This window comes from Apus apus, chromosome 5 (genome assembly GCF_020740795.1).
Source record: "Apus apus isolate bApuApu2 chromosome 5, bApuApu2.pri.cur, whole genome shotgun sequence".
NCBI lineage: Eukaryota > Metazoa > Chordata > Aves > Apodiformes > Apodidae > Apus > Apus apus.
In genome coordinates this window covers 2,371,806-2,394,057 of record NC_067286.1, presented here as the reverse complement: position 1 = coordinate 2,394,057, position 22,252 = coordinate 2,371,806, and the positions used below count along the sequence as shown (strand labels likewise).

The following is a 22,252-nucleotide window of genomic DNA, read 5'->3' as shown; positions in this document are numbered from 1 at the left end:
GGTGGCTGGAAAACCTATGAGAGATACCATAACTTGTAATACACTACTATTCAACTTTAAAAAGAAATAAAATCCATAAAAACTGGAGCTTACATATAAAGCCTAGAAAAATAAAATATTCCTGACAAATAAGAATATTCATAAGGATTTATAGGAAAAAGAGTACAAAAGGAAGAAGAATGATTTAATGGTAGTCTAGCATTGCAACACTCCACTTACTTGTAAGGAGAAAGAAAAGATCTCAAGCTGCTCTGAGCAAAATGAAGCACAAGGGCTGGAGTTCACTCTTTCATTACCCTCTCCTTTTTTAACCAATCTCCTCCTAAAACAGAAGTTAACAAGGCTCCCTGTATTTGTAAAGAAGTCGTCTGGTAAAAGAACCCCACCAAACAGTGGATATTTTGTATCAGAAATGCTTCCATTTCCCTGAGTAACTTCTTTCCCCTTTGGAATAGCATCCCAGCCTTGCACCTCGTTGTTGTCTTCTGCTATGACTGTGAACAGTGCTCGTAGAGATAAGCCAGACTCCAGGGTTTAAAAGTGAGCTCTGGTTGCATGTCTGTGGTGGAGTTTGCATCAGAAACCCCAGCCAACTTTCGCAGTTGTAGGAAGGAGGACAGGAAAAGATGACATTCAGGTTTCAGTTCTTTTGCTCCATTCCCTTTCCTTATAAGCAAACAAACAGTCATCACCATGAAAAAAAACCCACCCAGATTTACAAACTGGATGCTACTCATCCAATTTCTGCTTGCAACAAGCTGCCTTCTGCCTAGTCTGGTAGTGACTATTCACAACGTTATGTCCCAGTATCTTATTTCACTCCTGTCACAAAAGATTCATTCATTTTCTTTTGTATTGGAAGAGGAGGGGGAAATGGGACTTTTCTCCTTCACCCTGAATGTAACATTTCCCATGAGGTTTAATACCAGAAATCAGGGCTGCAACATAGAATCATAAAGGTTGGAAGGGACCTTAAAGATCATCACGTTCCAACCCCCAAGTACCACTAGACCAGGCTGCACAAAACATCCTCCAACTTGGTCTCAAAAACCTCCAGGGACGGGGCATCAACAGCCTCCCTGGGCAACTCGTTCCAGTTCCTCACCACCCTTAGAGTGAAGAGGTTCTTCCTAACATCTAACCTAAATCTCCCCTCTCTCAGTTTAAAACCATTACCCCTTGTCCTATCACTATCTTTTCTGATGAAAAGCCCCTCCCCAGCTTTCCTGTAGCCCCCCTTTGAGTACTAGAAGGTGCTATAAGGCATCTTCGGAACCTTCTCTTCTCTAAGCTGAGCAGATCCAACACGGGATAGTTGACTTCTTGAATAATCATAGAATGGTTCAGGTTGGAAGGGATCTTAAAGATCACCTAGTTCCAACCTCCCTGCTATGAGCAGGAACACCTCACACTGGACCAGGCTGCACAAGCCTCAACCAACCTGGCCTTGAACACCTCCAGGGACAGAGCTTCCAAAATCTCCCCGGGCAGCCTATTGAAATAAAGGTCTTTCTTCTCACTTCTCCCAAGCTTGGGCTCCTAGCCACAGCAAGTCCCAAGCAGATTTCAGAAAATATGTGGACACGTCTCCTTCTTACCCAGCAGAAGGTGGCCACTCTTGATGGCTCAGCCCTGACTGAGGCTGTGCTGGCACCTCCTTTTGCTAATCATCATGGGACAAATTCCACAGGAAGGGTGCTCATTCCCCTGCCTGCCCTAGTTTCCCTCCCTCCCAACCAGTTTGGTAGGAAAAGCTGCAGACTCAGAAAACAAACACCTGAGCCACACAGGCTGTAAAGACCACATAAAGCCCTGCCAGCATCACTTTCCAGCCCCCTCCTTTCCACAGTGCAACCCCTACAAACCTCATTAACCCTCTGTCATATTCTAACCTTCTCTATTAATTAACCTGCCCCTTCTAGCTGCTTCTGCTTCAGAAAACAATCTGCTGCTATGTCAAAAAGGGCTTTTTCATCTAAGGGGAACAACAGTTTGGTGGTGAATATATTATTTGCAAATAATAAGCAGAGACAGCAACTATTCCCACATTTAGCTGACAGTAAGTAGGTGGCCACACATTTAAACCAAATTTGTGATGAAAAGGTCAGGTAAGGTCCCATCTATTACTGCAAAATGGGCCTGTGGCAAGAAAAGGCATTGCTGGCAGGAAAAATTATAACTACAATCTTTTGAGTTGTCTTAAAATTTAGAGGGCCTCCAGCTCTCTTCTCAGTACTTGCACACACTCTGGACATCTCTGAAACAAGTCTTGATGGCACATCAGAAACTGTGCAGCTTTGGTACCTCTGATACTGATGCACTGAGAGAAAGACCAAAATTGTATTTCCACAAAATTCCAGGCCTCAAATTGGTTTCCACTCTCATTTGTGCTAGTCTTGAAAATCATGGGCTTTGAGAAAGGGAAGAAGAAAGAGGCTGCATGAAGGTAAAGGAAATAAACATTTGTTTATTAAAAAAAGTGTAATTGTGTGTCCCCCCCCAAAAAAAGGATTACTTATACTTCAAGAAATCAGAAATGCAGGAATATTGGTGGAAAGGCACTTTTCATCCCTTCCAACTAGAATAATTATGGACTTGAAGGTAAAACCACATACTCTGGTGGCATCAGCAGTACCCAGTGGTATATGAGGGCACCCATTCTCTGAAAAGCACCTCGTGGCCACCTCCTTAATTGAAGCCTCATTACAGCTGCCACATTTCTAAGCTGATACAGGTCTCTGTGGGGAAATGTCACCCAAATTATAACCAAAGGTTTTTTAAAACAAGGTGTGGCCATTATTGTAACATGCAACAAGGTAAGATGAGTTTGCTCTACCTCATGAAGCCACCAGCGTAAGAAATTCACATCCTTTCCCTCTCAGTGATTCTGACATTTCAGATTTCTGTTTGGTTTTTGTTTGTTTGTTTGTTTGTTTTACAGTGCATCTTATTTCAGTCTGGAGAAGAGAAAGCTCCAAGGAGACCTTATAGCACCTTCCAGTACCTGAAGGAGCTCCAGGAAAGATGGGGAGAGGCTTTTTACCAGAGTGTGTAGTGATAGGACAAGGGGTAATAGTTTTAAGCTGGAAAAGGAGAAATTTAGGTTAGAAATCAGGAGAAGATTTTTTTAGTGTGAGGGTGGTGAGACACTGGAAAAAGGTTGCCAAGAGAAGAAAGGTTCTCTTGCTGTTCAAGGCTAGGTTGGATGGGGCTTGGAGAAACCTGGTTTAGTGGGAGGTGTCCCTGCCCATGCAGGGGGGTTGGAACTAGATGATCTTTAAGGTCCCTTCCAACCCAAACCATTCCATGATAATGATTCTGTCATTTTATGATTTCCACTCTCCAGCCACATTGTTCCTGTCACAAACAGTTCATGTCAGGTTGGGTGCCTACTGACAAGAAGAAGAATGCACTAGGTAACAGGTAACAGCTTCAACTACCTCACCTGTTGTTTTACTGACTTGGAAACTCAGGATCATTGCACCTACAAACGACAAAAAGAAACCAACAGCTGCATTTCTTAACAACACTCGTCCTTTTCTACTCTGAACAGTGGATGTGTTTTGATAACAGGTAACAGGACAGACAAAGCCTTGTGTTTAAATGGCCATTGAATTAAATGTGTTTGGTCAAAACATTTAAGCTCTAATTCTCTCCATCAGTACTCAGCTCTGCCTCCTTTCATCTTTGCAGCCCCTCATCCTCATGCAGCTCCATCCCTTGCACACTTGACAGATGCAGTTCCTGAGTCCTCCTAAAATTGATGCTGCAACTGTCTATTCACAGGACAATTGCTTCCCAAATCGGAAGCCCCCACCCTTTGTGATCAAAACTTAGACACAAGCCTCTGTTTTATGATATTACTTACAACCCCTACATCACTCTAATTAGTCAGGATTCACTCTCCAGTGGGACATAGCTGCAGGATATTTGCAAAGAGTGCCTGCTAAACCACGTTTGTAGATCAAGAGGAAAGAAAGAGCAGCAAAGTCACAGGGAATACAAAATCCTTGAACATGGAGAAACATGAAAGGAGCCATCTATCATCACCATCTCAAGAAGCCCCCTTTGCTCTTGGCCAGCCTCCTGCACAGCCCCACTTACACCCCCCCAGTTACTCCTTCTCTTTTACCCTTTAGTTCAACATGCATCTACAGAAAAGAGAACTTAAACAGCCTCTGCTTCAACACCCATGAGCAGCTCCAACACAGGTTTCAGGCACGACCAACAGTTTCACAAAGGGACCGAGTTATCTCAGAAACATTACCCTTTGCTGTTAAACACAATCATCATTTCAACTATTAAAAGATCCTGAGAACTAGCACCTTGATCTGGAGGTGCAAAATCAGTGATAAGTCAGTGCTGAGCATTGCTGAACTTTCAAGCCTGCCTGGTTGCTGGGGCTCTGGGAGGAAACAGCTGCTTTTGACTGGAGCTGCCAATTAAAATATTCACACTTGGATGTGTTCCACTGCGCTGGGAGACTGTATTACCTATCTATTATATAAAGTGCAAAACAGGCACATAAATAAGCAAAAAGAAGATGGCAGCCCAGCATGATGACATTAGGGATGTCTCATGCTGTGCAAAGAAGTCAACAAGTCACCTGATGTGCCTGTGCTGCTGCCGTTTGACATCCTCTCCCAGCCTGTTCAGGGATGGCGACCGGCTCCGGGAGGAAGAAGTGTAACTCCCCACAGTTTTTACAGTTCCATTAGGATTATTCTGCATCTGTTGAAGCAGATGAGGTGAAAGGCTGCGGTGTGAAGAAGCAGAGGAGGAGGCTGACCACTCAGGGAGGTTGTTGATGTTGAGGTTGTTGTCGCTGTTGGAACGCAGCAAGATCCGAGGGGCTGCCAAGGTGCTCGGGGGTCTCCGCCTTTTGTTGGAATAGGTGGGAGCCTCTCTAAAGGGCACTGTGGAAAGAAAGACATCCAGGGTAACCTCAGATGATTTCACCACTCACGTGTGTTTACCACCCTCTAAAAAGAGATAGCAACATATGGTATTGTTTCTCCTGCAGAGGCAGAAACTCTACCTTGCCTGCATAGCTAATTGAATTCATTATCTTTAAAAAACATCATTAAAGCCAAAACCAACTGGGCAACATTAACCTGTTTACCATTTTCAATGAGCAGTTAGGCAACTCCGGTGACATGAGTCTGCTAAACAGCTTGACCTACAGTCCAGGAAGTGGGAAACACCTCACTATTGCCACGTTTGAATCTCAAAAAGCTCATGTTTGTGTTATGTTGTCACATTCAACCAGAAAGCCACAGAGCAGGGCTGATCAGCAGAGTTTTTAACGTGTGATCTTCTAACTGACATCCATACTGGGAGACTTTTGTTCCATGACAAGTTCAGGCCTAACCTGAAGCCCGTAGTGTTAACAGTCACCTTATCCCCATCTTCCAGGTTAAAAATTGAGGACACCACTTTTTTTCCTGGCAGACTCTATTACATTGCTGTAATCCCTAGGTATCTCGCTCCTTCTAATCTAGGCACTTCTACCACATCTATTACTATTAGATATAGAACATATTACCCGAGGGTAATACACTGACTGCATCACGTGCTGTGTCCCAAAGAGAACACACCTGCTTCTGAAGGCTGCAATATATTCCTTAATGGAATAGTCGTAACAGAAACAAAAGCAAAGGCAATAAATAACACAAACCAGAGGGCTCATCCCCTCATCAGTGTGATTGGTACAGGGCTGGATTCATACATTCATTTGTACAAGCAGATGGTACGTTTTCCAGCTCTCCTTTTCCTCTCTGTAGTGGGTCAGTTAGTTCCAAGTGTAGCTTAAAAGGCAAATTTCCTCATAAAAGGCTCCCAGCTATCCCTACACACAATGGCATTTCCTCTCCAAATTATAAGGTAATAAAGGATCTGACCCTGAAAACTGATGCTTGTCTCTGTCCCCATTCATGCAACTCCTCTCATTAATTTATTTCAAGGGAACTCATGGGGTCACAGGACTTAATCCAATTCAGTATTTACATCTGAAAAGTCACAGTAGTACAGCTAACAAAAGGCAGGCAGGCATTATTCTGAGGACTTCATTGAGCTGTTGTAATTTTCAAAAAAAAAAATCATCTTTCATTTGGGAAAGAAGCCCCACAAAATACCATCCTACATGTCTAAAGTGCCAGTAAGTGCCATTTATAAAGTGCCAGAAATGTCTACGCATTCAATACCCTTCAAACACACAAAAACCCAGAAGAAGAGTGTCTGTCATACTGTGCAAGTAAATAAATTCACATCAATATGAATATACATAGAAATCAATCTGTCCTGCCTTGAAATACAGCCTTTAATTGAGAGAACACAGCAAAATTTAAGGTTTCAAAGCAAAACTGAAAGCATATTTATGACATAAAATAAAGATGGAACTGCAACTAAGAGAATGGTTTATATAATTTTCATCAGAATCAGTCTATGATTAAGTGCCATTCTGAATATTTTAAAATAACATCCTTTGTATTTCTAATAAACTGAGACTTTCTCTGGTAAACAGCTCAATAGTATCAGAACAACCAAACAAGAGAAGAGTGCACAGAGAGAGAAAGAGCTTCATATTCATTTCCATACCATGTTATTTGAAACAAGGCTGAAAGAGGGAATACAGTCTTTAAAAGCTTTTAGAGGGGATGAAGCACAGTAGTCCAATATTTATACAAGAACCTGGCAGAAACACTGTCCACTTTTCAGAATACCCCAAGTTTTTCATCTTTAGCATTTCTTCAAGGTTTCAAAGCAGCAGAGTATGTCACTGAGAGCACCCTGGGGCTCCAAATGTCACGGTGAAAGCCTGGTTAGTACTAACTTAAAGAAAACTCCCAGCACTTCTTTCTATAATTGACATATATAGATCCTCTAGATGCAGATGACAGAGATGTATGACATGATGAATTTTTGACATTCAGCACAGAGCTCTAGGAGTTATTTCACTGAAGACAGGGATCTTTTCCATGTACAGTAAAGCAGAATAGCTGCTGCAATCATTTCAGTACAGCAGAAAGCACAGAAAAATGATCATAGGGAATGTTTTGCACATAGAGGTTTGCTACCTGAAGGTCTAATGCTGTTCCCTGAGGGTCACAACAGTTTGTCTTGCACTTTAGTAAAAATGGGATCTGGCTCTTAGGTTTTCTTTTCAATGAACTTGAGCAGGTAAGGCTCCAAGCAGGCTGCTGAGCTTCGAGCCACAGACTGATAACACAAAATACTGCCAACATCACGGGGGGATGTTTGCTGCAACTTTTGAGAGGTCGGTGGGATATCTCCTGGTGGGAGTGGGAGGGAACAGGAGGGGCAGGGTGCTCAGGACAGATGGGGAATTGCTGAGCACATTTAGAGAGACAGATTTTAGAAAACACCAAACTAGAGCATTCATTCCTACTGAACAAAAGGATGTTTTGTATGTCTACACACTCTCCAGGTACCACATTAATTTACTTCTTTTTCCATTATACACCTCAGAAAGACTTTACATGACCCTTTAGGAGTTAGGTTTTGCTTTGCTATTAAAGCTCTGTTCTTAGGGAGAAAACTACAAGGAAAATTAGCCTTTACTACAGAAAATAAACAGGAAAGGGGACAAATAATTACACCAACTGATGAGTGTCTAACACAAATCTTTTATAGAAAGAGTTAAAAATAAGCATTTCCGTGCCTAAAGTGATTAATATTCCACCCAACTGTTTCTTTTCCCCAGCAATCTGCAAACTGTAAGTGGGTGGATATTTTTTTAGCTGCTTCTTATAGACATTATTTATATTATTTTCACAATAAATAGAAAATAACTACAACACAAAATGATGACATGCAGAGGTCCACAATTTCACCCCTGTTGGACACTGGTTTCCCCTAATATTTCACCCTGTTCAGAACTGTAAGAATAACTGTTGCAAAACTTGTTTGGGAAAAACACTTAATATAAAATGACATGAAAATGTCTGAACTAATTTCATGCCCCTGAAGTTTAAAATTATCATTCCTAAAAGCATACCTGAAAGTACCCTTTAAACCTTCCTCCAGCTCTCGGAATTCTATTCCTGGCATTTCCTACATCTGAAGGGACAATCCAGCACCATTCACTGACAAAATTCACCTAGGAAATTCCTCCTATGTCTGCAATTGCATTTCTTAGGGAACAAAAACATTTTTACAACTACTTGACTCTTCGGAGAAAAACCTCTAATGAATAAAGTCACATCCAGCCTTAATAATCCGTTGCCTAAATGGACCATCTAACACAAAATAATTTTGAGAAAGAAATTGCAGGAATTGATTAATTATAGAGTCACTAAGCCCATCATATTCAATGTACACAAGCAAACACTGGTCTGAAACATCAAAGTGCTCTGCTTTCATTGCTTACCTTCTTTCTTTGTGAAGGCATTTAACAAAGACTTCATTTTCCCTTTTTACTTTAGCAGCAATCCCCTCATTACATAACCTTTGCTGGGAAGAAAGAGGCAAAAAATAATAATAATAATTTAAAAAAAAATAAAAAGAACAGAAAATACAAAAAAAAAGAAAAAAGAAAACTACCCAATTTCTATGTGTTCAGGCTGCCTGCACCCTGACATGAGCAGCAGGTTTCTGGGCACTGTGTAATTGTGAGCATAGCTGGGCATGCAGTACCCAGCGTTCTGGTGACAAAGCCCACCCCACATTCTGTCTGTCAGCTGGGAGCCAACTGTGCATAGACTGGAGCTGCTCAAAAAAAAAAAAAAAAAAAAAAGGGAAAAAAAAAAAATCTTGCTCTCTTTCCCAGCATTAGTCATGTGAACAGCACCAGCACAGCCTGGCAGGCGAGACCTGGGCTTCCTGCAGTTGTGCCGGGGCTGAGGGAGGTGCAGGTGGCCCGAGCAGAGCAAAAATTCCTCTTGGTAAAGGGGCAGGGGGAAGCCAGGCGTGGAAAGGGGCTTCCCAGCAGCTCCCCGGGCTGCAGCTGGGGAGAGGTAAGCCTTGACAGAGAGGAGAGCTGCATGAGCTTTTAAACTTGCACAGCTGACTCTGGGTTCTCACGGGCTTTTTGCTTTTTATTTCCTTTTCCCCATTTATTTCCTTGCTCCCATTTATTTCCTTTCTCTTACTTCTTTCCTCTCTGCTACCTAATTGCTTTCTGCTACCTCCTTGCTTTTTGCCACTTCTCTCCTTTTTGCTGCTCCCTTACTTTTTCCTACACCTTTCCTTTTTTTTCTCCTAACCCTTTTCTTTTTCTCCCCCTACTCCTTTCCTTTTTCCTCCTCTTTTTCTTTTTTTGCTACTCCTTTCTTTTTTGCTGCTTACTTGCTATTTGCTACTTATTTGCTTGCTTACTGCAACGCTCTGAGGAGCCAATCTGAGGAAAAGCAGGAATTCACACCAACCTTCACACAATGACTACGTGAAGAACAGAGACAAAACTGCCACTAAACAGAACAGCTGAACATGGCCTGTATTCCAGTCTGAAACAGATCAGATTGAAGACAAATTCTTTTCCACTCCCCCTTCCATTGCACCAGAATAACACAGAATTTCTTTTGTGCATAGAGTAAAAATATGAAAATTTGACCAAGCCATTTTGCTGAAGGCCAGAGAATAAATGCAATTTTCAAAGTGCTACTTCTGAAAAATATCTCTATAGATAGATAGCTGTGCCAGCCAGTGCAAACATGCTCCCAGAGGAAGAGCAAATAACTAAAACGGGCAGACAGGAAGCAGGGGGAAGGTGCTAAAAATCCCAAAAATGTGAAGCATAACTAGTTAAATGTAAGACACAAAGATGCCAAAGAAATTCACTGTTTAAAAAATAACAACAAACAACAGTTACATCAAAAAATTGCCTTCAAACAGTTAATAAATACTTATTCCATTTCAGACATCTCAGTTGATCACTAATGCATCTATTTTGAAACTAGGTCTTTTTCTCACAGAGGAAACTGCTTCAAGAAAGACAGAACATAAGTGACTTAAATAGATTTAACCTCTGCATACATAATGATCTCCTGTTTAACACAACACCGAAAAGAATTAGCAAGCATAAATTAATTTAATAGTTCAAACTTGATTTAACATTCTAATGTTGGCATAGTTATTGACTTATAAATAAAGGAATGATTCTCTAAATTAATACAATTTTGTGCTTTGTTTCAATTTATTTTTAAAAGCACCTCCCCTTAGCAGGTGAAAATCTCACCGGTGCAAATGTTGAACACAGCATCTGTACATCATTAAATGGCTTTGTTTGACAGGAAGGATTTTCTTCCTAACTTTGAAAAGATGCAAAGTTTTCTAAGGAATAACTTTGAACTGTTATTCACTACCTTATAAATTTTGTATGTGCATTAATTAGCTCCCCAGAAGAATCAATATCACTTCTACAACAAGAGCTGCTACGCCAGAACAACCGTGCCCCTAATTTCAATTACAAGCATCTGTGCATTGCTTTTTCTAATATCTTCATTTAAACTCCCTGATTATATTTGGAGCTACAGATTTCACTTTTCCATGGTGCTTTCTATCTAAACTTAGCCAACAGGATGCGAGGGCTGGTGAATTCTGGCAGTGCTTCTGTTTCAGTGGCCAAACGAAGAGCCCCAGAAGCCACTTTTATGGTGGTAGGTCCTGAAATGTTGGGAAAGAAGATTGAAATCCTAATTTTTGCTTACTGATGAGGCTGAGATAGCCCTTTGTAGGAGCTAAGCAAGAGTGTTTGCTGGTGATCCTTGCTTTTAGCAACCACCTGCTAAGGCCTGTGTGCTCCTTAGCTCCAGGCACTGCTGTAGTGCCCGTGGGCACAGACCTCCCAGGCAGCACAGCTGAATTTTCCCCCTTGTACAGTGATATCCTTTATTGAGAATACAGAGCACAGGTTGTTGATCCCTCTATACTTCAAGAAGAGAATCACCTCTCATGCCCACAGGAAAAGAAGAAAGTCACTGCCTCCCTATGCTCAGTTCTGCACTTTCCTCACCAGAACACCAGTCACAGAAAATTACACGCAGGCTAAGCAGTAATTATCTCCAAAGGAATGGGTTCTCCTGTTTCTCTGAGCTGAACATCCCAGGAATTTTACCCAGAAGGCGACACTGCTGAGGAAACCCAAGAGCTGAATCCTCAAATGGCTTTTATTTTTTTTCTTTCATGTGGGTGTTAGTGTTCCAAAGTAAGGGTAGCTGACGTACCTACTCACAGCAGCGTGGGGAGGAAAGGGTTAAGCCAATTGTGCTCATTAATGTCTGTTCACATACAGAAAAACAAAAACAGACAGGCAACTGTAGTCAATCAAAATCAGTCCCAGGGGGTATTTTTATTAGATTCTTGCCAGAGCTGGAGCATTTCATCATCTAGAGGTTTCTAATCAGTGTTATAAAAACATGAAAAAAAATATTAAAGTCACTTGATATTATTGAGTTCTCTGGAAATTGGGGGAACTCTTTCTGATCTACACCATCAGATATATCACCTGATGAGAGATAGTTTTATTCCATTTAACTGTCTGTCTTTTCCCCAACGCAGGAAATATAATTGCTTCCTACATGGCAGAGCCTGCTGCAATAAACACTATTGTACGTTTGGCAAATATGACAATCAAGGAAGTCAGTGAACTATTTGCAGCTGCAGGTTTTGATTTTCTCTAATTTTCACTAATAGCTTATTATAATTTGCTTCTTTTAACTGAAGTCCTAAAATCCCTGGTGTTGAGAAGTTAAAAAAGAAAACACTCCAGCAGCTTCCACTTTTATCTGAAAGATTTTCTGCCTCACAATGGAAGTCTTGGTATTACTAGCTAAGGACAAAAATCTAAACGTTTGACTATGCCAGCACACAACTGCAATATAACCCACAAGCAATTGGCATCCATAATCTAAAAATCATTAAGAACCTTCCAAAGACAGGTGGGGAAAGACCTCATTTCCCTGCTTCTTCTGTAGGTGCTCAGGAAAACATCTGTGAGCTCTGCGTGGAGAGGTCTCTGAGAAAAAAAGGCCACCTTAAACAGAAACAAAACCACGGGCTCTTAATTTTTATCAGCATTTTTCTTTGGTACATTTCTAACATCCCAAACGTGCAGTGGTAATTCAGCCCATAGCTCCCAATAGAAATCTATGGAAATTGGTGACTTACCTACTCCTGAGGATCTATTTTTAACTGTTTAAATGCCTTTAGAAAAAGCAAAAAATTACCTGTCTGACCAAATCTACACTCTTGCCTAATCATCCCACCAACACACCTCTAAGAGCAAGGGCTTCTCAGATGAGTAAAACACAGTTATGATTGCTGTGCTTTTTTCTTTTTCAATGTTGTCCATTTTTGGAGTTTCTGCCAGAAAAATCCCTTTAACTTGTATATGCATCCAAGCTTTTGTTAAAAATACAGCTCTTAGTATGTATAAATGCATTTCTCTCCACTATGAAATGGGCTTCCTGTATGCTAAGCCACAAAATGGAGAGTTAGACAAGTGAAGACAGATTCAAATACAGGCTGTAAAGTACAAAAAGACTACTGAAAAATAAACAAATAACCCAAAACCCAACCACCCTAGGTTGGTACAGTGCTTCTAGACCACTTACTCCATAAAGCCACAAGGTGGTCAGGGACACACGCAGTGGTGTTCAGAAGGAATCCAACTCAGTTGAATAACTAAACTTATTTTATAAAGGAAAGGTTGTTGGTTTTCTTTTTATTGTTTTTCTGAAAAAATCTGGGGAGTTTGCTCAGGAAACTGAAGCTAAACCAGTACTGAGAGAGAAGCAGCCGAGCCCACTCAAATGATGCCCAAAGAGCCCAGCCTTAGCTGACCTAGCATTAGTCTCTCTCTTGCCACCATTAGCACCTTCTCACCACCCAGCTACTGGTGGTGTTGATCAGCCCCCGTCAGGAGCCTGCAGGCAGTCTGAGTGTGAAGGGCAGAATGGGGGCAGGAGACAGTGTGTAGGAAAGGACAGGAGAGGGATGGCTCAGGAACAGATGGCAAGAGTTACCAATTAGAAGGAAAAAAAAAAACAGCAGTGCAAACTCCACAGCCATGTGCCAGACACCCCTTCCACCACCTGGTGTTTCTATTCCATTGCTGTCCCCAAACTTTGCTCTACGTGACAAGGACCAGGCTTGCTCTGCTCTCATGAAGAACCCAGCACATTCACAGAACTTCCTTAAGAAACAACAACCAGGGGGTGGAAAGGTTCTCAGATATCCAGCAAAGGCCAGAGCTGAGTGGAAGACTTGATTAGACGCAGTTCTTGGTGTGGTGGAGTGAACTGGCCACTGCTGAGCTCTCCAGTTCTGCAGAAAACACTTTACTCAATTCCTGCTATTAGAAGTATTTTAATAACTAAGCCTGAGAGGTGTTTGTGGGTGCATTTCAAATAATTTAACAGTTGATGCATATACCAGTTGCCACATAAATGAGCTCAAAATCATAGGAAATGAAAAATCAATCCCTCTTTCTTACCATACTCTCACTACTACAAAAAAGCCTTCACAGCAGTAATGCAAGAATAACACCCAAAGAGCTGCATGGTTCTGCAGAAGGGAGACATGTCCACCTTCAGGCTTTACCTTCAAATGCTTACTCCATGTCAAGAGGATACAGACAATCTTCTCTTTAGGTTACATTTTAAATTTGCCAAGTATTGCTAAGCTTGTTACACATCAGAGCAAATGTCTGAAATCTCTGATAGGTTAGAAGAGAACGGGTTTTGAACTTATCATCCAAAAGAAGTTGAATACCATGGGGTTTTCCCTTTTAAAAAATAAATAAATTCCCAGGCTCAACGTGGCAATAGCCACAAACATCTGAACCTCTGACTTCAGTGATCCAGATCCACAGATCAGAATTGACCTGAGAGCTGAAACAAAACCTCCAGCCCCCAGGATGAGAGGCTGCTTGGGAGCCTGCATTGATTGAGGTATCTGGGCCAGGGGTGCAGATAGAAGAGGAACAATGGAAGGTTAAAGGTGGGGAAATGAAACCCTTTGGTTCTGTGTGAGAGGCTGGAAGTGGAGAGAAAACAAAGGGCAATAACGAGGGAGATGTCTTGCAAGCAGCAGCTTGAAGAGGCAGAAAAGCAAATGCAAGGAGAGAAGGCTACAACAGCTGAAGGAGAATTTTAAAACATGATTGAAATCTATCAGCAAAGTCAAAGAAAGCAGCACATTTGAATAAAATATACATGGCTCTCTTTCATTCTAACAGGTATGCTGGCTATCAAGAGAAAGGGAAGCACCCAAATAAAACCCTGCGTTTTGTAGAGTTGTGTTTCTGCAGAGTATTGTCCCTCAGCCAGCCCTGGGCAATGGGCAGGCCAGCTGTGACAAGGGTTCCTCAAGGTTTTACACTCCCAGAACCCCCAAGGCCCCTCATTTCTATCGTGCGTGTCTGGGTTGAAAGCAACATCAAGCCTTCCTCCAAATGGTACAGATAACCACATACATATTTGTATCAATCTTCCATACATTTGTGTGCCCAGACAACAAATAGTCTTCTCTGCTGGTTGTGAAGACAAGGGGATAGATCTTTTACAACATAGTTACCGTGAACCCTTGCAAAAAAGAGAATGGATGATTTGCAGTAGATAAAAGACAAAACTACTTGTTTTAATCGATTTCTTTAAATATGGTCTGGACTGATTTCAAGGTCTGTTTTCATCAGCAAGTAGAACTCTTTCAAAGTTGTTCATCTTTATAGCAGCAGATGATTAGTAACCAGCTACTCAGAAGTGTCATTGATGTAAGAGATTAACAACTCATACGGTATCTGGACAAAAAGATCTATTTAGCTCAGACTATCAGCTTGGACTGAAAGCATTGAAGTGTGAACCCCTGAAGCTGCATTCTTTTACCTCCAACAATGAGACAGAAAATACAAATCAAATATAATTACATCCCACTACCAATTTTTATGCTCCTTAAACAAGCAGGGGGAAAGGAGGGTGCACTTTTCCCCACTAATAATACACTGGGAAGTCTAGTCCTGATGCAACACCAGTCAGAAGCACTGACTTACACAACAAATTATTCTCATTCTCTGCATTATGTGTACACTGAGTTGGGAGAAGTACCATTTAACATCAGGGGGCTGTGCAAACCCAACCCACACGGTTTAGGCTGAAAAAAATAAATTAATAAAAAAGCAGTGTCATTCAGAGAGAGGAGAATTTCATGGCTGGTAACTCCTGCAAACAAAGATGCCTGATTCTTCTTTTAGTGCCTGGTACTGATGGGCCTTGGATGCACCACAGATTGGTGGGTTGCAGTCTGATGCTGCAGAGGAGAACAAAGACAAATAAAACTATACAAGAAGCTTAGAAAAACAAATGTACTGATATTGGATTGCATGCTGCCTCTGTGTTCTGGTGTTGTACAGAAAACAGTCTATTTTTGCCTTTGTGTAACTTTTCTCTTACCAAAAGCTCTCCACAAATTCCTTAAAATCATTGTGTTGTTCCAAGCTTTATTCAGTGCTTTGATTTCACTGCTTTAATCTAAGTGTGAACCTCTTTAGTAAATAGTGGGACAAAGCATCTGTGCTTCCAAAAGTGTTGGAGGATCATGTCAGCTTTATTTAGAACAACATCATTTTCATAACTGAAAAGTGTATATTGCTCTCAATGGGGGGGAAAAAAAAAAGCTTGGTGTCTCTTAGGAGTTACAAAATATAGAACTAGACCAAGTGGTCAAATGATGGGCCAGAGTCCCGTGCATTATGCAAGTGCAATTTAAACAGACAACTCTAAGTACTAGAAGGGTGTGGGGTGTTGGATAAATTTTTTTGTGCTATTTTAGGTGTCAGCCAGTTGGACCAAATTCTCCAGGCTTCTTATCTTTTGGCACTATTCACCCAGCACATCTGAAATGAAACTCATCCACTGTGCTCTGACAACACGTTGCAATACCTGTGCAGAAGCCTAAATGATAATGCAAGCAGTGTGAGGACACACAAGTACAGCTTTTCAGCCCATCCTCAGCTCAAGTGCCTCTCAAACATGCAGTTACTCCTGATTTACTGCAGGGCAAGCAACAGAAGAAACCAAGCTGGGACATAAAAAGTCACGCATAGCTGAGAGTTAACCCAAGGCAGGAATTATAAGACAAGAGCAAAGAAACAAATCCACAGTATCTTCTTTAAGCTCCAGCTCCTCCCTCTTTTTCAACTCTAAAATCTTGGTGTCCTTCACTGCCATTTTTCAACTTCATTTTCCCTTCTTCTCGTGGCTTTAGTTGCCTTTCACTGCTTCCATCACCAGTTCTCCAAGGATAATCCACCTCCTACCCAGAGCCAACAGGAAATAAACCCACTTAAGAATGTATCAGGAGGGAGAATTTCTAGAAGACATCCCATCGTGGCAAAGTTCCATAAAATTAGCAACAAGGGCAAATGATGGAATGGTTGTGGGGGGACAAGGAAACAGCAGATGAGGTAATTCATTTAGAAGAGAAAGATTTATAGGAGGTTGTATCACACAAATGTCTAACAACAGTGCAAAAATATCAGCCAGACTTCACATGCTGAAGTTCAGGTGTACAAAGCCACAAACCAAATGCCAGGAGAACTAAAATGTTGACCCTTCAGCCCTCCTGAAGCTCATGAACCTGCAATTACTGAGAGGACAATTTAAGGAGAGAACAGAAGAGGAGAATAAGGAGGTGGTGTTGAGTGTAGAGGAAGCCAGTAAGATCTCCCTATCCCATAGACTTAACTGGCAATCTGGAAAGCAAAAAACATGTACATAATTGTAGATGTAGCTTCTCACAAGTGGAGTTAGCACCACCCTCATTGCACTCTATCCTCTCCATACTTTTTTCCCCTCTATGTAGTATCAGCCATCTTAAAGAGCTCCTCATTTGTTCTTAGCACCACAGTTCCAAAGAGAACCTTGCACTGTGAGCACCAATTAAGTCATACTTACCATTTTTCAGACAATGCACACTTGATTTACCTGAATAGAGAGTCTCTCACTGCAAATTTCCAATTGTCTATGATGCTAGATGTAGTGGATATGCAATTCAACCCATTCAAGCCTCAAAATACCTTCCCTTCTACACAGAGGAGAGCAAACTCCCTCTGAAGTCATGTTATCAAGCAGGATCCTTAAGAGATAAAACCCAATAATTTAAGCTGATAATTGTCTCACTATCCTTAGCTCCATTTAGACATTTGGTGTGAAAAGAAACTAAACCATTTCTGACTTATTCATTAAAATAACAGCATTTTAAATTATATTGGTAGCCTACATTTCTTCATCTCAAAAATAACTCTTAATGAATCATGCGGGTATAAATAAGAAAGGATAAAAAAAGAATGTGTTTGCTGTACCAGGGGGTTATCTTTGTACAAAAACGTAGGTGTCTGCAGCGTTTGTAATGTTCTCAGTGGTTAATCCCATTGAGAAAGGAAGGCTGGCTCACTGAAGAGCTCTTGAGGTGGATTAATAATTAAAGTAATATTAGCAATACCATGCCTACTTTTGTTTCCACACTCTGTCACTTCCATTTTACCATGTTTGAAAATGTTGAGGGAAGACTTTTTTTCCCCCACTTCAGTATAGCCTGTTCCTTGATGTCACCTGCAGATGAAGTTTTGAGATGGTGGCAGCTGAGTTAGGACTTTTGTGTAACAAGACGATGAAAAAGGGACATGGGTTTACATAGGTTTGTGAATCAGAGCAGGTGAATAAGATCAATTGAAGGAATAACAGAAGGTGTAAGATCAAAGCCCATTCTCAAAAAGCCAGGGGCAGCATCTAAACTCCTTTAATGATGATTGCACTCAGATATGCAAGGGTGAAATTTCAGGTATGAGAAGTTTAAGTGAAAAAAAAAACACGTCTGTATAAGCAAAAAGAGTGCATGAACACATGAATCCAAAGAAAAAAATATTTAAGACAGGACAGATAAAACAAGGTAGCATGAAATATGTATTTCAGATATTACATTAGGAAACTTCAGTTGAAAAGTGAATTGAAATCACTTGCAATATTTGTTTATTCACTAACTTTTGTAATAGAGACCTAAAACGAAGGAAAGATCCAGCCCTCAGCTCCACCAGTGGACACTAGACACAGTTTCATCAGGAACTTGTGGTGCAGCAACGCTGCAAGCAGCTCCCAGCAGCTTTGGCTTCTGAGGAACCACTGCTCCTAGACAGCCTAGAGGTGGCCACAGTCCCCAGGACACCTCTGGTGTAACATAGGACAGAAACACAGTCAAAAAGTATTCACACCCCCTATGCTGTGTTCCCAGTGGAGGTCAGGAAAGCCTAAGACCACTCTCTCAGCTGCCCAATGCCTGGTGGAACAGAACAAGAATAAACAGAAATTGATGAAGTTTGGGAAAGCACTGCAAGAACAGATTTTCCACAAAGTCTTAATGTCTTTTTCCTGGTCTAGAATTTGGTAAGAAATTTAGAAAGAACTCACCCTAAATTCCCCTGGCTAGGGCCATGCTTTCCTTTATGCTGGGAAGCTGCAAGGAATATCAAAGGAATCATCAGCAGAAAAGAAGGAGGAGAAATAAATGAGAGTCACAGAATACACCTGAGATCAAGAAACAAAGTACAAATGGAAGTGGAAAGCCTTGAAGTTAGGAAAAAAATACAGTGAAATTCCAGTGATTCCCAGCGAGTCTGGAAAACAATCTGAAACAGATTTTCAATGGAGAAAATGAAACTGGACTACTGCTTGAAGGTGCTTAGGAATCACAGGACTCAATAACTCAGGAAAAGTACATGTTGTGTCCTCTAGCAACAAGAAAGCAGCGGGATTTTGCACAGTGCACCAAAGAGTAAGGTGCAATTCCTACAGTTCCTCTTTCCAAATCTTAATTCAGTTTCTCAATACCAGACACCAGTTTAACAAAGTTTCAACAAACCACAGAGCAACCAAAAGCAATACAGTAAGTAATTAAAATGCAGTAAGTAATTGAGAATCATTTATGTAGGAAGGTAAATTCTCCGAGCAAGCTCCTATACCATCCACAGGGTGATGGAGTTTTGACATGGAAGAGGGACACCTCTTACTTGACAGGTTGGCAAGTAATGAATAAATGGAAAGCATGAAAAGTTGTTCAAATCCCAGTCAAGGTGGCTTATCTTTCACTATGGACTCCAGTGGGGTCAGAATTTCAGCCAAGAAATACAGGAACATTTGTGCCTGCCAGACAGAGCAGTAGAATGGACACATGTAGGGTAAACACAGGATAAAACAGAGTGAAGGCACAGAAGACACTCAAAAGTATTTCTCCTGTCTTTCTACCATTTTCTGAATATAGTTCATGGATTTTTCTAAGCACAGAACTGGGAAAAGCAAACGGGGTGCAGCCCTGGCTCACACCAGTCAGGGAAACTGGAAAGCAGCTCTCCACAGCCTCTCCTGATGCCAAGGCACACTTCAGTCTGAGGGCTGTACTGAGCACTGCAGTTTATCCCCACCTCTGCTGTCACCCTGCATCCTAGTGCAGCCTAGACTCAGCAACATAAACACAGAAAATCAAGTTGCTTCTTAATCCCGCTAAGGGAGAGGAATAATCTGTGTAGCAAAGGTGAAAAATTTCACAACTGAACACAGAAATCACCGTGCATTGTGCTCTGCAGGGTCCAGCTCCTCCAGAAGAACAACCCAGTGAGCCTTCCATGCCTTTATTCAATCCTCATCAACATTTCAATAGCTAAGATTCAAAATATTAACCAGGAACCTCATTTTAAACGAGTGCTCCACTGGTCCAGTAGCTAAAAGAATGAGCAGGGTTTTCTTTTAATTAGTACTTTCCTCAGCTTACATGATCAAGATGCTTAACATTTAAAGTTTGTTAGGGTTTTTTTTTTAGAAGAGATTATATGCAAATTTATGATCACTAATGACTAGATAGCCTTTTCTGAAAATGCATGTTGGTGGTGGCAAACATTACAAACAAAATACAGATGCTCTTTCCTTATCATCACCTTCTCTGTCTCAATGTGGGTTTTATTTTAAAATCTCACTAATTAAGCCTCACCAATTGATTTTAACCTTCATCTGTGCTCCTAGAAGGGTTGGCCTGTCAGGGGTATTGTTGCTATGCACCATTATGACTGGCAAAAGCTTTTCCTGTAAATTCAATTGATTTTTCTTATCTGTTCTGTCACTTTCCTTTACAGGAAAAGAAAAAAAAAAAAAGGAAGAGGGGAAAAAAGCACCTACCTGCTAACTAAAGTTCTGTGGGTGATAATCACTCGCTTGGCTTTTACAACATTGATACTTTATATCTATCAATATTCTGCATTTTCAATACCTACCTAGTGCAGGTGTTGCCTAGAGTCAGTGACAGAGCCCCCACCCCCCAAGACACAACTGTTAATGCCAGGTAAGAAACACATCTTCACCAAGAGGGAGCACTGGGAAGAAAAGACCTGCAACACAGGAAGAAAAAAGAGGAGAGAAAAAAACCCCAGGGTCTAGAGACTTGATTAGTAGTGATAAATAGATCCCATAAGCATATAAGGGTAAGAAGTAAGTTCAGGAAACTGGCTGGCAGAAAACAACATTGCAGCTCCAGAAGTGCCTGCAAGGAATGAACAGGAGAAAGGAGACTGTGACAGATGAAATCATGAAACAGGAACCTAAGGATTATTATGGGACAAAATGTTGGGAATAATTTTGAACACTATGGAAAATTTAGGAAAATGAGCTAGGAAAGCAAAACAAAGGAGAAATTAATATAAATGGCAATAAGCACAGGTATTTGTGAATAAATAGAGGTACAAACACACACTAAGGAAAGAAATCACAACCTCTCTCAGTGGCAAAATGTCTCCCTCCATGGTCTGCTGATTTCAATAACTTGTAAAAACAAGGCACATTCAGAAAGAGCTTTTAATTAGCAGAAACCTTCCCTAACTTGCTACTGCATGCAGGGAACCTGAGAAGACACAAGAATGCTAGTCACATTGCACCATCATATTCTTAGCTATCCATGTCAAAAGCAGGATCATCTAAAGCAGCAGTTCTTGCAGGCATTCAGGCAGCCACATGTAGCTAGTGGGAATTTCAGGCATGACTGCAGCTGAAATTTCCTTGGAGAACCAAGAGCTCTAAAGTCCTCAAGCTTGTCAAGGGGGTAAAGTTATGAAAGGTATGAAAATAAATATTATAAAACAACATTAATTTTTGTTTCATTGAAGAAAGGACCAATTTATTAAGTCTTAGGAAGGAACTTACTCATTGCTATCTAAAGACACTAAAAATTAGTGTTCATTAATAGGCTGGGAAGAACATTAAATTATTTATTTTTAAGAGTACAAATAAGTAACACAGGTACTTGAGTGCAGGAAGCACAACATTCAGCAGACGCTGTTGGACTCAGGCATTTCTGCTGCATATTCCCAGGACAAAGAACAAAAGGGAACGTGGTTCAGGCTGTCATTTTTGAAGAGTCAGGAAGGTCTGGCAGGGCAAACGTGACCTAGAGCTAACCAGCCATCCTTTGCTCCAAGTATTCCATGTAGATCCACCTGAGAAGTCTCTCCACTCTTTCTGGGTATGCCAGGTTGTCACTGCTCCAGACAGTGAAAGACTAGAGCAAATGCTGCTGAGGGATGGTGGTTTTACCATTAACCATCTTTTCTAGGTCCATTTAATTGAGTTCTGAAATATATGCTTCAATGGGGCACACGCAAACCAGCAGCTCAAGAAACATCTCAAAAAATCTACCTTTCCACATCATTAGGCATCAAGAACCTGTAAAGATCTAGTGATTTATGCCTGTAGTCACACAGTGTTTAATTATACTTAAATTGGTTTTACCAATCTCCACATAGGTTCACTTGGAGAAGCCTCTGTAAGAGGGAGGAGCAGGGGCTGTTGAATCCTGCTGTCTCATGGGAAATCCCATGGGACAAGAGAAAGGGAAGAGACAGGACTGTAGCTTCTACACATGCAGGATGGGGTGAGGTAGGTAATGAGAAGGTTTGTGATGGATCCCACTGCATTTCACACAGCCAGACAAGCCCCCTGACAGCCCCACTGCACTGGAGTCAACAATTCTGGTTAGTTGGTTGAAGGTGCTGAGGCACTTTCAGAACTGGGGCAGCACCATTTCAAACATCAGTATTGAAATGCTTCCCTCATTTAAAAATACCACTTAAGAGGATTATGATTAAGTTCACAGTATAACTTTCACTTTTTGCTTCGATTTTTAATTACATTGCCACTCACACAAAAGAAAACCCCATTATTTGTACTAGGCAACACCTTAAGAGATCATCACTCCACACTGA

The 22,252-nt window shown here is 41.1% G+C and overlaps 1 protein-coding gene across 4 annotated transcripts in view; it reads right to left on the bottom strand.

Moving 5' to 3' along the window:
* The window catches only part of SHANK2 (SH3 and multiple ankyrin repeat domains 2), a 300,961-nt gene that overhangs the window by 213,183 nt on the left and 65,526 nt on the right, over positions 1-22,252 (bottom strand). For 3 of the 4 annotated variants that reach the window (XM_051622537.1, XM_051622538.1, XM_051622536.1), the window contains one exon: positions 4,607-4,916. In XM_051622537.1, coding sequence (XP_051478497.1) covers positions 4,607-4,916 — 310 coding nt within the window. Of the gene's footprint in view, positions 1-4,606; positions 4,917-8,389; positions 8,498-22,252 lie in introns of those variants that run through there. The other variant, XM_051622535.1, reaches the window with a different exon arrangement.